Raw genomic sequence first — 15,280 nt, forward strand, 5'->3', positions numbered from 1 at the left:
TGTACAGCTAAAGTAATACAATTGTTGTAATACACGTGTAGTATTTTGGATAATCAAACTGATGAGTTTTTACGATTTACTCTTGTTAAATCAATGAACGGGCCATGGCGTAAACATTATACACATTCCTGTTTATCTAGAATAATCTCTGTCTCTATTGGTTGGAGGTGTAAATTTTTCTTTAAGGTCTAACCAAGCACTTGTCATACTATGACCATGCTGTAGAATATAAGTCGAAGCTCGGACATTGAACCTAAACTCAATAGGATCTAAGTTTTACGACCTACAGCTATTAGTATTAGTACTCGAACATCAAATAGTAACTAAAGATGTCTGAAATTGTTGTTTATTCAAAATTTTTGTGTTTAGGATTACTCGAGCGTGTCGATACGGTTTACGACATAGTATGGCATGGATGCATTTATATTACTAAATACCACTTTTATCCATTATTCCATCTAATCATTGTTATAACAATACCTAATGCATATTGTGTTAATAACATTATCACTCCATTTGTTTATGTAATCACAAAACAATGTAAAAACTACAACACTACGTGAGTCCGTGTAAACATTTAACATTACGAAATTGTAATTGGCAGTAGTCTGTAGATTATTACATTGTTAGCTGACAACCATACTAATGCTTTATGATTCGCTGGTGTGTGGTTAGGGCTTAGTCGAGCCAATGCAAGTACCGACTCCTACGGTTCGAGGCGATTCGGCGCGGAAGGTGCGATAAGTCGTGCATGTTCACGATTACATAATGCTCGTCGAGGTAACTATGTTAAGAATTATATGAAGCTTTTATTTTACTATATGCATAAACTAAAGACGCAATTATAATTATTTATTTACGAGAGCAATGACGTTCTATACACATATAAAGACATATCATTCGCAGTCTGATAGCGAAACGGCAAAACTCTACTTATAGACACACTTTGCTCCTCAGTCGTGTGCTACGTAACCTAAACTAAAAAATGTTTGACATTGCTGCTCATTCACCAAGAATATTTTAAACAAGAGGAGTAAATGCGGCAATGTATAGATATAGCAGTCGAAACTTACTATGGTATAATGTGTGGGATGTTCCATATTTCAATTCTCTTTTTTAATGACGTGTTTTGTCTATGTGTATAGAACGTCGTGAGTAAAAATAAATTTTAAAATATTAGAGAATTTTATACGTTATAAAAAACCTAGATGAATACATGTGTAGAGTAAAATTTAATTAACTTTTTTTTTATAATATTTGTGTTTGTTCCCAGGGTCTTCGCGCCGTGTAAAGCAATAACAATTAGTAATAAGAGTGTTCTCTAGCTTTGGTTCTAGTACAAGTACTGTTTGTGTAAGAACATTTATTTAGTGTATACTTGTGTACAAATTCTATTAAGGTCTGTGGCCCACTATTTTTACATAATATAACATCTTAAGTACAAAATTACTACGAAAGTTACGATGACTCGAAGAGCCCGAGGGTGAGATAGAGGCATTTAGAATCTCTTCTATTCGCCCAGTGTTCTAAATGAACTTTAACGAATGACTGTTATACTAAAATAAATACCTATATTTTTTTAAATAGCAAACTTATCTGAGATTATAGGATTTTAAGGATATTTGGTGTTCAAAATTACAGTGTAGAGTTACTTATAATTAATAAGCGCGTTCCGGAATTTAGTAGTTAATTCTTCACAAACACAACGAATAAATTGCATCCATCATTTTTTACCGTTGATATATCTACTAGAAATTTATTACTCTCTACTTTACTGCGAAGGCATTCGTGACTGGTACTGCCAACGGTTAGAAGCATTACTGTCGTTTTTCTAACACCTTTAATTAAGAGCTTCTTAATTGATTTAAAGTGGGATGAAATGAAATTATTATTTTGCTATGGAATAGGGTATATCCAGATCTTAAATATTACAATGTGTCCACTATCCAGCTTATGAAAAAGCATGCAAGACTCGTCAGAGCTGATCGTAGGTCGAGCACTAAATGCAGCCTTAGTTCATATATGACGTGCTATCTACCAGGGAAACTTCCGCCTTATCATAGTATATTAGGCAGAAAAAACAAGACATGCCATTAAAAATTAAAAACAATATTATCTGGTATAAGTAGTTGATATTCAATAAGTAAAAAGGTGGTTCAAAAGTATTTTGGCCCATGAATTTGCTTTGGTCTACTCAAGAAAATATGTATATTTTACAAGTTTTTTAATATGTTATATTACTTACGGCCGTTCCCAATATACCTACTATCTACAGATAGATATAAATTACTACCTTCTACTGTCAATAATTAGCTGCCAATATGAAGCTGTCCCAATATAGGTACCCGATAAGTCATTCTTATCGCCTTATATTGGGACGCGTAATTGCAATTTCCATACAATTCTATCGCTGGTAAGCTATACGTCGTCCCATTGACAGACAGCGTGTACGGATAAGATGAGTTACCGTCGATAAGTTTATTGGGACAGAAAAGTCAACGATAGTTACGATTTTTATCTCAAGCAAGAGATAGACTGAATATTCGGAACGGCCATAAGTAATGTGAAAGCAATCGTGCAATAATAGACACTCGAAAAGATATTATGGCATTTTGTCCTTACTTGAATTCTTCTTACCGAAGTTTGTATATTACAAATTTACAATACTTACCTACTTAGTACTAAAAATATTTTTAAAACACAGGCGCAGCAATATATAAATGTTTCCATGTATTTAAAAATATTTTAGTGATTATAATATATTTGATTATGTTTGTTTAGTTGTTAACCTGTCGACATAACCGTTTATGAATTGGAATGTTTCCAAAGTCCAATTAATTATTACCTACACTAAAACACTAAAGCATTCATTGCTGTTTAAAAAGCAAATTCCTCTCACAGCGTAGTGGTCATGTAAAACAATGTACATTATACAAATGATTTGAGTTTTCTTTACAATTCCGCCAACAAAATCTGGAGTCTCGTGCCAGATTTTGGCGAGACAACACGTCCTGAGGATGCCTCGTGTAGAGGCGGAACACGTGTCGAATTGTTTAAAGACAAATGTTGGCGGAATTGGCACTTAAGAAAACTCAAATCATTTGTATAATTATGGATTTCTGCAAAGTAACGCCTACTTCAATAAACAATGTACATATTAAAAAATAAACAACAGTACGAAGCAATGCAAGTATTATCATAATATTAGACATACAACGCAATACACTGTCTGATGCCGTATTTAAACGCGATTAACCCAAAAACTTTCATGAATTAGGCATTTAAGTATTTGTTTTGTGTTTCATAAAATCTACAGCACATTAAATCACTTATTAGATAATATAACAATGAAATGAATTTACTAGAGGTCACCTATAGGTTGGATTTCGACCATAATTTACAACAATCTTAAGATATAACATACAGGAGGTTTTATTTATTTATCGATTATAGTAGAGTAGGATCACTTCATTTAAAGTTTACTACCTACACAATTTTACTATCGGACAATGTTTGAATTATTAATATGTAATTTGTAATATAGGCTACAAAAAACTCTATTTAGCTTTCTGCACTCTTCTCTAGGTAAACTGACATAATTTCAAAACTAATAGGCCCGTTTCCGCGTCATTGTATTATAAGTACCTAAAGGGAGGAGAAACTCAAATATAATCAATTGTAGCGTTTGGTATTCGTCGAATCATTTCATTTACTTTTTATCAAATATTAACACACTCTGTACTTGACAGAGTGTTAGTTAGACAGTACCTAAGCTAGTTATTATTACATAATTAGTATAAAATATTAATTTATTGGAACAGTTAAAAAATAATGCGATAAAGCAATAATTAACAGGAAGCTGTATTGTCATATCAAAGCAGAAGACTAAGTACATAACGTAATTTTACAATATTAAATTGTAGCCAGTTTGTCTCGCAATATTCGTTAGGAATAAGTTTGAATATCACATTGATACAATACTCCAATGTACCTTTTAATAATTGGACGTAGTTCTTGAAAAACGTTCCAAGCCACTATTAAGGAATTCTTGTTTCGTGGGCAACTCAAGATGTCATTTAAAGAGTAGGGCTGCCATTTTTTGTCAGTCCGTTAATATGAATCCCGTGACCAGTTTTGTTTTCTTAACTCAATTTTGACATGATTGTGGTTTGGAACGCTTTTCTGGAATTACGTCCAATTTATTTCACTGTCGTGATGCTACTGCCTATTAGGATTTGGACTGTTCGAACAATCTAAATCGTTTAATTCGGTGTTAATTGCTGCATTCTCATGGTTCGTAAGGACCTGTAGTCCTGCTTAATGTCGTTAACCAGGATTGCCTCTTAAATCCCTCTGTATAACTCGATACACTTCCGTTCGGCCAATGTAACTGGGTTCGCGGTTGGCTATATAGATAGTATTATTGTATCGTGCTCTACGCATGTCAAGTTCAAGTAGTCGTTACGTATGAAATTTGTAATGGCTACTTGATAAGGTCTATCGCAGACGACAGACTATTCGTGACGCACTTTTTAGTCTGTGATAATAAAACATATAGAATTTTATGCAGTACTGCAAACGACGCGCAAAATGTCTGATATACAAAATATCCTCGGAGATCTGCAAGACCGCGCCACACTGCGCCGTACAAAAAGTGCGCCAAAAACATATAACGTTCGCGTTAACACGCGCTAATGCAGACGACGCTCACTTCAGTCTGTCGTCTGCACTTGCTAGTGATTGACGTGTATCATGGCTCTAGACTTAGATGTATCGATATTGGTTCAATAAATAGAAAACAGACCAGCACTGTATGATACATCTTTGGCAGAGTATCTTGACAGAAATTTAAAATGAAAATTGTGGGATGAAATGTGCAAATTTATTTGGATATAGTTTTAGAACTGAATGTTTAATATGAAACAGTCCCTTTAATAATCTTCTGAAAGAATAGGATGAACCCAAAATTCTCTATTTCTCTTCTTCTTTTTTATATTTCAAGTACGAAATAATACACCGCAATCTCTGTACTTTCATTGCTACAGTTCTGCCGACAAAATGAGCGAAATTGTACGTCGTGTGCGTTGAGTCTGTGAAATATCTGCCAAAGACATTTTGCGCGCAATGCAGATTTTTTGTGTGCCGCAGACTCGATAGCACAAAAAGTGTGTCATCTACGATAGGCCTAAATGTAAAAAAAAATGCCGTCTCCCTATATTGCGCCAAAAATTCTCTTGAGATTTTTTTATTAGAAAACCGTGCCCGAGGACTGACTGAGCAGTCTTATAGTAGCCGTTAGACAACTGGGTAATTTGTTGTAATTCTAATTTTAAAGTTTAAATTAACAGGACCTGGGTTACCCGGCTCTGCTCGTGTGAAGCACCTCCTAGGTCTCGATCGGATAATAAATTTGTAATATATTTACAAGAATCGTTTGATGATTTAAAATAGTGGAATGGACCGATTACTAACATTGATATCTTCTCTGTTTCGATGCGATTTGTTTATTATTACTTCCGATAGCTTTGTTATTCTCTTTTTACAATACCAAAGATGAATGTTTCACAATTATTTTTATTTATTAAATTCCAAAAAAAATAACTGTCATATAATTCAAATGGAAGTGATGAATTATATAATATTCATACTTCTGGTGCCATATTATGAAATTATTTTCTTCTGGTTGTTTTTAATACTAAGCATTTTATAATTGTTAGATATTATACGTTTTTAAAACACAATGCACAAATATTGCCTAAATATCTAGATGTATTTCAATTATTTTTATGATTAAGATATTTGGTAACAGTATTTGTAATATTTTAATGTTATTTTATACTATTTATATGTCGTATTAATTTTAAGGATTTTTTTTAATTTTCTTCAGCCTCATTATTCTCACATCACGATAGTTTTCAATGTAAACTTTGCGTGGTTTCGCATTTCTTGTCTGTACATGTATTGTTGTGGTGTTATTCGTAATATATTCACTGAAATGACATGTGGTTTAATTTATTTGTCTACCTTTGATCCTATCAGAAGTGGGCTTTAAACCTATCAAGTGGGATTTATTCCTATGTTAAGAAATTCTAAAGGTGAGTACATAGCCGCTATATACGTCCCAAGTATAAAATTTCCCTCTATCTTTAATAAAGTCCCTATACAGAGGCATGAATAGAAAAAAATAAGTATTTATATTAGACGTAATGGTGAATGCAAATTTCCAAACGAACAATAGACGGACGTAATAGTTATTAAAACTCTTATCGAATAACGGAACTCCAATATTAATTCTGTCTTTCACGGATGATCTATCCTACCGATTCTAATTAGGATTCCAGTTAGGGTTGGGACAGTCTGCATTCCTGTTTCCTGAAATTTTGAAGTTCCCTAGAGAGCGCGACACAATCGAAATCAACGCGGAATCTTTCATGGAGTTCCTCTGTTGCTAAGAGAGTATGAACTGTAGTGATCAGGTAACCCTCGTGCTGGTACCTATGCCTTTCATTTCAATAAAATGTCAGGAATCACCAACATGCTGTACTAAGATTTATATAAAAATCAAGACATCTTGTATAGTTAATGCCATGGTATTTTAAAACACAAGCAATAATTATAATCAGGATAAACATTACTAAGCAATGAAAAACATTAGTAAAAAAAAACACAAAACCCACAGCAATTTATTTATTTACATCTTACAGTGGTAATATTGAACTACTTATGTTGTAACTATTCAACCGAAGACGAAATTCGTTGAAGAAATTATAAGATTATTTATATATTTTATTACTCTTAGAGACAAAATTTGACACTGGGAAAGCTTAAAGATAAGAGATTATTGACTTGAGAAAAATTGTGTCCCCAATAATCGTTGTTCATACATCACTTCGTAAGAGCCATAGTCAACCGGCCATATACCTGAAAATTTAAAGCATGTTAATTGATATATTAGTAATGATAACTATGAAAATTTATATCTCAAGTCGAATATTGTGTAACGAAATACTAAAATCATTTGAATAATGTACCTATAAAACCTCTTATCACTTTCAACGCGATAAGGATTGGCGGGTACATTGTTCATTTGATTACGAATTACGAGACTTAGCTTATTTATGGTAATAATCTATATATTGACAAAAATAAACATTTTTTTCTCAAAACAAACATTTTTTTTATTAAAATGTCTTCAAACACAAAAGCTAAATTATTAAATAAATATGATCAAGCATTGTACTGCAATTAAGTTAGTACCGTAAACAAATATAATATTGGTGGTTATCAAAAAAAAACATTATTGTAATATTTTGCATGTCAATATTAATACTTTATATTATTAGCACTTCTTCAAGATAACTGAAAAATAGCATAATATTGCAATTTCTACAAAAAGTGTAAACTGCATAAGCTGTTGATAATAGATAAGAATATATTGTTTGTAACGATATGTTTTCTACTCGGATAATCGTGGTAAAATCTAGGCAAAGACTTCATTGCAAAGACACTTAACATTATGCAATGTTTAAATCAAATCAAAAAATAATTTTCCATTATATTGGAATTTATTTCTTTTGATTCCATATACAAGACTTAAAAAAATCAAAGACTTGGCCCACAACCATTAAAGCATTGAAAGCTCAATAAACAGACAACACTATAAATAAATAAATTGTTATGCATATATCTAATCCATTTGATGCTAGAACCCAACACCTCTGAAATTAAACAACTGACCTTATTCTAAATTTGGAAATTCTCTCTCCAGACGTGATGTAGCAAACAGCTTAAATTAAATAAATTGATATATTAATAATTAAAAACAACCTAAAACATCACTAAGTAATTTAAATTCGATTGGGTTATTTTTATGACTATTACCTCTGGCTTATTGACTAATTAATTAGTGGTAAAAACTTATTGTGATGAAATATCACTAATTTTCCTCAAATATTATCTTTCAATTCCTTTAAAGGTTAGGAAGGTGTAATACCTTGAGTGCATAGCCCAAGGGACTGATCACAGATATGAAACTAACATAAAAATAAAATTCCTACACAGTACATTTATATTCAGTTTTGTAAAATGGATTCAATAAAAATTAAATAAAGTATTCAATTTATTTCCATAATTAAATACTGACTGGAACAATTCTAAAATTAATGGAAACAAGACCACCTTTCGACCCAATAATAAAATATAATATTATATATTATTTCAAATTGCTTCTATACATTACATTTGTTTTTGTGATGTTATAAAATGGAGTAATCAAAAATGATGTAAATTACATATATAAATATTATACATAATTGACTGTTGCAATAATTAAATTTATGGAAACTAGGTCACCTTCAAACCTAATAATAAATTGGAATGTTGGGATATTATTACCAAAAATTTCTAATTAATTCTATACATTACATTTATATTTGTAATGTTATAAGATGGAGTCATTAAAAATGATGTAAATTACCATTGATAAATATAAGTATACATTATTGACTGGTGCAATAATTAAATTTATGGAAACTGGGTCACCTTTAAACTTAAAATAAATTGGAATGCAGGCATGTTATTACCAAAATTTCTATACATTACATTTATTATGTAATGTTATAAAATGAAGTCATTAAACATTAAGTAAATTACATCTATATTTATACTTATTGACTGATGCAATTATTGAATTGGAAACTAGTTCACCTAAAAATAAAATGGTATGTAGGTATATTATTATCAAAATTTTTAATTACTTTTATCATTACATTTAAAATTGTAATGTTATAAAATATAGTAATTAAAAATTGTAGAAATTACTAAACATAATTGTAGATTATTGACTGGTGCAATTATTAAATTCATGGCAACTAGGTCACCTTTAAACCTAAAACAATTTAGATTGAAGGTATATTATTACAGAAATTTCTAAATACTTCTAAACATTACATTTAAATTAGTAATGTCATAAAATCGAGTCATTCAAAATTATGGAAATTACATCTATGAATATAGTTGTACATTATTGACTGGTGCAATTATTAAATTAATAGAAACTGGGTCACCGAATAATTTGTAATTATGTACTCCTGAATATTACATTTATATTTAAAGTGGTAGAAAATATATTCATTTATAATTAAGTAAATTATTTCTACAAATACAATGATATATTATTGAATGGTGGAATTGTTTAATTGATGGAAACTAGGCCACCTTATGATAAAATTTTATGTATAATAGTACTATCTTTAATAATGGTTAACAAATTTACTTTCGAGACCAAAGCTAAATGGTCTGCAAATTACGATAGGTTTGCATTCTTTCAAGCTAATCATGGTCTTAAAAACAGAATCCCTTTGGAAATGAATGCCTGCAAGATAGTTTATGGATTTAAGAATTGTTGACATACTATATTTGTATCATTATGACCATGATACACATAAATAGGTGCTTCACGTTTTACTTTCCGTTTATCATAATCAAATATAATACTAGATATCTAACTTTTTAAAGACGTACATTATTTGGTGTTTATTTAAAATAATTAAAAAAACAGGTTATTGTTCTGCATAATATCAACATTATATATTATAAGCATAAAGTATTAATCCAAAAGATTTTTTTAATTATAATTTTATCATTTTTAGAAGTAATTTATTTAAATTTCATTAAAAATAGTTTGAGTAATTCCTATCACCACTTCATTTATTTTGACACTATAAATGACGAAGTACTAAAAATATTATAAAATGTTATTAAAGTAAATCTTATCCATTACATATTTTTAAAACTCAGCAAATAACATTATAAAGACTATAATACCAAATTTAGTATGATATTTATATTTTACTTTATTTACTAGCAATTATTTTTATGAGCAGCAAGTACTTGTTAAATATTTTTACACCTACATAACATTTAAAATGTAGATGATATAAAAATAGAGTAATATTATTAATTGTCATATTTATATAACCATGCATAAAATCTTCTAAAAAATCATTTATATAGGGAATTTTTCTATTCTCATGTATTTTAAAATTTAAACTTTACCCAATGCATGTTTATAATGGCGCTTTCTGAAAAATCTCTTAGAGAACACATATTTAATTAGCAAAATTAGAATAATAAAAGATAATATGTACATAAGGCTTAACATTCCAATATCCAAGTTGGAGAAGGGGCTTTGAGCTACACCAGCTGACTTAGCTCTCTTTATATCTTGTATATTCTCGGCATCATATATTTTTCTTAGATACTCATATACAGCAGCCAAATTCCAAGCACCACGAGCAAGTCTGCACTGAGGACACCTCTCTACACTGGGAAACTGAATTTTAGGATATTTTGGATCTTCTGTAACATCACCAGCTAATCTCAAATTAACTTCATTATGTGAAATCCATAACCATAAAACAGCCTTGTCATTTTCTTTTACATCAAATAACCTGTTTCTCATTGCCATTGCCTGGAAGTGCTGTGAACATTCAGTACAGCCAAAGAAGTACTTAACATATCCATGCATAGCCTGTAAAACTTTTGGTCCTTGCACTCCTGATTTGTTTGCAGCATTCACAGTTAAAGTATGAAACAAAGTCCAAAGCCCACATGTATATCCACGATACTGTGGTTGACTACCTCTACATCCAATATAGTCTAGTTCATCTGAGAAAATGGGGCTATGCAGCGAGGCTAAGCCTTTGACCATTTTATGAATGTCATTTCCACTCCATTCATTCTTAGAAGACAAAGTAGAGTGCAAATCAGTGAGGTATTCTTTTAAATTATATTTTGCTGGAAATGAAACAATTAACACATCTAAATAGGACAGTAAAGCCTGCAATATGTCTCCATTGACTACCTTATATCTTGTGATTTCGGTATATAAACTTGTTTTCAAAGTTTTTTCTAAATCTGTATAATAGACTATGTCCATATCAGGTGTTAATTTTGTATATGTCACAAAACTATTACTTTCACCTTCATTATCACTGTCTCTTATAGGGAAATTAAAATTATTTGATTTGAGGTATGTATTTATTGCTTTCAACATATTCTGTTTTGTAGGTTGATGTGGTGTGAGGTTTGAAGGCATTATTTCAGAATTAACTGCTACAAGAGCTGGGATGCTTGTAATCTTAGCCACACCTGCTAAATCACTATTATCCAACACTCTCACAACTCTCACATGTTCATAATCATTTAAGTCTAGGATTAACTGAGACCCTACTGTGGAATTTTCATCTTCAAATACAAAAAATGTATATTGTGTATCTTTAGGACCACTATTGATTGCATCAAGATAAGATACATATGAACTTATATTTAATGATGGAGCACTATGAAGCCTTCCTTGAGATTGTTCATTTTGCAGCACTGTTATTAAGTTTATCTTTAGCTTTTCTGCTGTGTCTGCTGATGGAAATTTGTCCCCTATAAAAGCATTGCCTTTTAAATAATTCTCATGTAAGAACCTAAGAGAAGGGTAAGCCATTACTTCAAATTGACGGCATATTTCATTATTTTCTTCTACTGAGCAATCAATTACTCCAAGTTTTACTACATTTTTCCAAGGTGCAATTTCAGAAGCAAGTGCTTTAAATTTCGGCGCAAATGCTCGACAATGTCCACAATAACTGTTATAAAATTGCACTAAATATGCATGATCTTGGCCATAAATATTTTTGTCAAAATTGGCAATGGTAAGTATGGTTACGTGGTCCGATTTACTATACAGCCCTTGCTGATCAATATCTGGTATAAATGCGCTATTTGTCAACACAATAAGATTAATAAATATTGTTAACAGAATATTATACCACTGTGTAAACATATTCAAACTGTATAAAAGAAACAAGTAGCGACACACGAATTTAGAAAGTGATCATTACACTGTGTATCTAATACTGTATTATGTGAAAAATAGAACATAAAACTTCACCGATCATTTCAAGAACATGATCTAATACAGCTATGCAGTATGCAGTTTTTACAGCAAAAAGTAAAACGTTCACACAGGATGAATTGAATTCGTCAACTGCTAATTAAAATTACTTTATACCACGTATTTACATCCTCTTTGCATTCAAATTTCAAACCAAAGAATACATTTACTCTGAGTTCTTCGTTCAATAGTGTCTATGATAACGTTGGTTGGTAATAATCAATGTTTGCCATTGCCGACTATGGCAGTCGAGTGTGGGTAATTTATCATTACATTATAATATGTAGTATCTAATTGCTTAATATACTTTTTAATTTACTCAAGAAGAACGAGTACAAAGTTACAAACCTACTAAAATATAATATAAATAAAACTTGGGTAAACTAGCCCCATTGTCCCAAGAAACATATTAGCAGTATTGGGCGGGTGATTTTGAATATTGCTTCCTACGGCGTGAATATTTCAAGATTGTAGTTATGCATAACATATGTGGGTAGGCATATTAAATTTTGAACATTAGCTAAATGAACCTTTTATAAAACAAAAATAGACCATATTATGTCCTCCCAATTTCTTACATAACAATAATTAAATAATGTGCTGCATTGTGGAATGCCTGGTTTAGTGGGTTTGTTTTTCTACAAATCCAACTTTATTTTTATGTCACTGATAATTATTTGTGAGTATTTTGTATTTAATCTTCATATCCAGATATTTACAATCGTTACTGTCTTTGTTTCGACATGAAATAACCACTTGGTTAAAATTATTTTAATGACAATAGGGTATGAGACGAGCAGGACGTTCAGCTGATAGTTATTAGTACTCCCTGTCACTACAATTGCGCCCGTAACCTTGAGACATAAGATATTGAGTCTCATTTGCCCAGTAATTTCATTAGCTACGGCGCTCTTTAGTACGAAACATACATAATAATGCTTACACATTACTGCTTAATGGCAGAAAAAGGCGCCGTTGTGGTATACCCATAATCTGGCCGGTATCCTGCGCTAAGAAGCCTCCCACTGACATTTTATAACAAAATAAATACAATGATTTCTTAAATAACGAGGTCCAATAAATGGAAAACAAGAGAAAAACGTGGATAGGATCGGCCTATACTAGTATAAAATAAATCTGTAAATAATTAATAAAAATATCGTAATCGATAACGATAATAACAATGTCGTTCTATAAGTTATAACTACACCATACTACCTAAGTCACATAAGTGTAGAACGTCAGGCACCGACAACTCCAGACTAGAGTATCTATCTATATATACATAATATATTATGGTATTCGTGTTTTGTACTTCTACGACACGCATAATACTAATGTAATATTATATTCTTTCATCTTGGTTCTACGTCACTTTTTGTATTGAGGAATCGCTCTTTGACCTTTTATTATTTTATATTATAAGTAAATGTAAATACGATTTGTATTAGAACATTCTAATTATTAACAAACATGTCTCTAAAAGAATTGTATGAGGCTTATCGTAAATGGGTTATAAATAACCCGAATCTGGTGACCGACGTTGAGACTGTAGCAACATGGTCCTCGTATTTTATTGTTGGTAAAATCAACAATTCAGCAGTCGTTTCTGAACTTGTTTATGCAATTTCCAAACTACTGTCATTATTTAACGATAGAATAATAAAAGAAGCTTATGGCGATAAAATGCTATTCTACGGTCTTCAAGAACAAATAAAATTGTGGCTGACAATTATTCATTATTGTGAAGTGTTTGTTGAATTAGCAGTAAGAAATAAATGGAAAACGAGAGGAAAATGGACTGTTGCAACAATCCTCCAAATATTCAAATGTTCAATGTCCATGGTACTGCTGTACAGGTTCAAAGAAATGCCAATTCACTATCCTCCAATACCTAGTTTACAAAGGAAAAAAATTACAGAAGGAAATGTTTCTGATGAGAGTAATTCATTCTTTACCCTGCGCAGATCAGGAAGAGTAGTACGGGGAGTAGAAGGTGCACCATCTGTAAGTTTGCGTGACTGGCAACCCATAAAAATTTGTGACAATAACTCTTCATCTATACTTCAGTCCAAAGATCTAGAAAATGCTGAGCTTCTTCACATTATTAGACCTCTTGTACATCTAACGGCAATGCGAGTTTTTGGAACTAAATCTTGGAAGCAATGGGTTGTAGCATTAGGCCTAGATGTTGCTAGCTATAAACTATATAATAAGCATATGAAGGATCTAACCCAGGAACAAAGATTAGAAGTGAGTAGGCGGAAACTTGGCCTAGTATTATATTTGTTGAGAAGTCCACTGTACAATAGATACTCCAAAAATGTTATTGAAAGAATGCTAAAGTTTACTTCTAATAAAATGCCAATCACATCATATGTCAGTGAACCAATTCTAAAGTATTTAAATTACTGGCAAGAAATTTACTTCTACATGTGGGCTATGTAATTTTATAGTGTTTTAAAGTTTAAATATTAAAGAAGGTATATGGCATTTTCTAAGATTCTATTTTATTAAGTTTTAAATAATCAACATCTTTGATTAATATTATTGTGATGTTATTTGTTACGAAATAAACAAATTTGGGTAATAAATAAAATGTAAGAATGTTTACCTATTGCCTATCACTTTTAGATTTAAACCCTTTCTAAAAAAATAATCCTTCACACCTCAAAATTTCTGCACTGCAGTGATATCTCTTCCAATTCAGATATTGGAAAAAGATAGAAATCATAGGGATGTAGGCTGGAAGAATATGGAGCATGCTCAATTTCAAAAGCAGCATTTCAAAGGCAAACCTATGAGCCATCACATCTTAATACACAAAAATTTTTGCTACTTTTCTTCACCATTTCTAAACAACTTCTTTGCACAGTTTTTAGCTCTATATGAAAAAAGACACTAAAAAAAAACTCCATGGTCAAGATTTTCAATCATGACCACCTTTTACTATCCCAGTAAAGAGACCCCAAGTACATTCAATGTTCCATGTTGTTTTCAATTTCTTAGGGTTTTGGAAATTATGGTCTCTACCAGGAGAATGCAATTTTGTTTTTGTATCATGGTGGATTCATGTTTCATCCATATAAAATTTTCATAAATCGAGCTAATAAATGTTCAGCATCTTGTAAAAGTTCTAAATTAGAAATGTATAGCCTGATTTGTTTTTATATAACAGTAAGCTTACTGGGAAGCCAGTTTGTGGTACCTAAACCTTTTTCATCCCTAAGTGTTCTTGTTAAAAGCTTTGGCCCTATGCAAGTCCAAATTTTTTTTTCTTTGGATATAAAATGTACTATGACACAACAATGTGCAAAAAAAATTGGCAACCTC

At 31.1% G+C, this 15,280-nt stretch overlaps 3 protein-coding genes across 8 annotated transcripts in view; 2 read left to right on the forward strand and 1 right to left on the reverse strand.

Annotated features, from left to right (window-relative positions):
• Positions 1-5,999, forward strand: part of LOC126978358 (flotillin-1) — a 96,352-nt gene extending 90,353 nt beyond the window's left edge. For 2 of the 3 annotated variants that reach the window (XM_050827114.1, XM_050827112.1), the window contains exons 10-11: positions 676-780; positions 1,274-5,999. In XM_050827114.1, coding sequence (XP_050683071.1) covers positions 676-744 — 69 coding nt within the window. In that variant the 3' untranslated portion in view covers positions 745-780; positions 1,274-5,999. The remainder of the gene's footprint in view (positions 1-675; positions 781-1,273) is intronic. The other variant, XM_050827113.1, reaches the window with a different exon arrangement.
• A 674-nt stretch (positions 6,000-6,673) lies between these two features.
• LOC126978342 (sulfhydryl oxidase 1-like) lies at positions 6,674-12,053 on the reverse strand. Of its 4 annotated transcripts, none has more exons than XR_007732615.1 (3): positions 9,066-12,053; positions 7,738-8,352; positions 6,674-6,921 (listed from the first exon to the last, which is right to left on the reverse strand). XR_007732615.1 is itself a non-coding variant. In XM_050827088.1 (3 exons), exons 1-2 carry the CDS (start codon positions 11,834-11,836, stop codon positions 7,744-7,746), a joined length of 1,731 nt encoding a protein of 576 aa, XP_050683045.1. In that variant the 5' UTR covers positions 11,837-12,052; the 3' UTR covers positions 6,674-6,921; positions 7,738-7,743. The 4 variants fall into 4 exon arrangements, 2 of the variants coding, with proteins under 2 accessions (XP_050683045.1, XP_050683046.1); XM_050827088.1 differs by having other exon boundaries at positions 7,738-7,786; positions 10,149-12,052; XR_007732614.1 differs by having other exon boundaries at positions 7,738-12,053.
• Positions 12,054-13,321: 1,268 nt separating this feature from the next.
• LOC126978367 (peroxisomal membrane protein PEX16) lies at positions 13,322-14,560 on the forward strand. Its single transcript, XM_050827128.1, has one exon. It carries the CDS (start codon positions 13,421-13,423, stop codon positions 14,393-14,395), a length of 975 nt encoding a protein of 324 aa, XP_050683085.1. The 5' UTR covers positions 13,322-13,420; the 3' UTR covers positions 14,396-14,560.
• Positions 14,561-15,280: the final 720 nt, after the last annotated feature.

The sequence above is a fragment of the Leptidea sinapis genome, chromosome Z (assembly GCF_905404315.1).
Source record: "Leptidea sinapis chromosome Z, ilLepSina1.1, whole genome shotgun sequence".
NCBI classification, from domain to species: Eukaryota; Metazoa; Arthropoda; class Insecta; order Lepidoptera; family Pieridae; genus Leptidea; species Leptidea sinapis.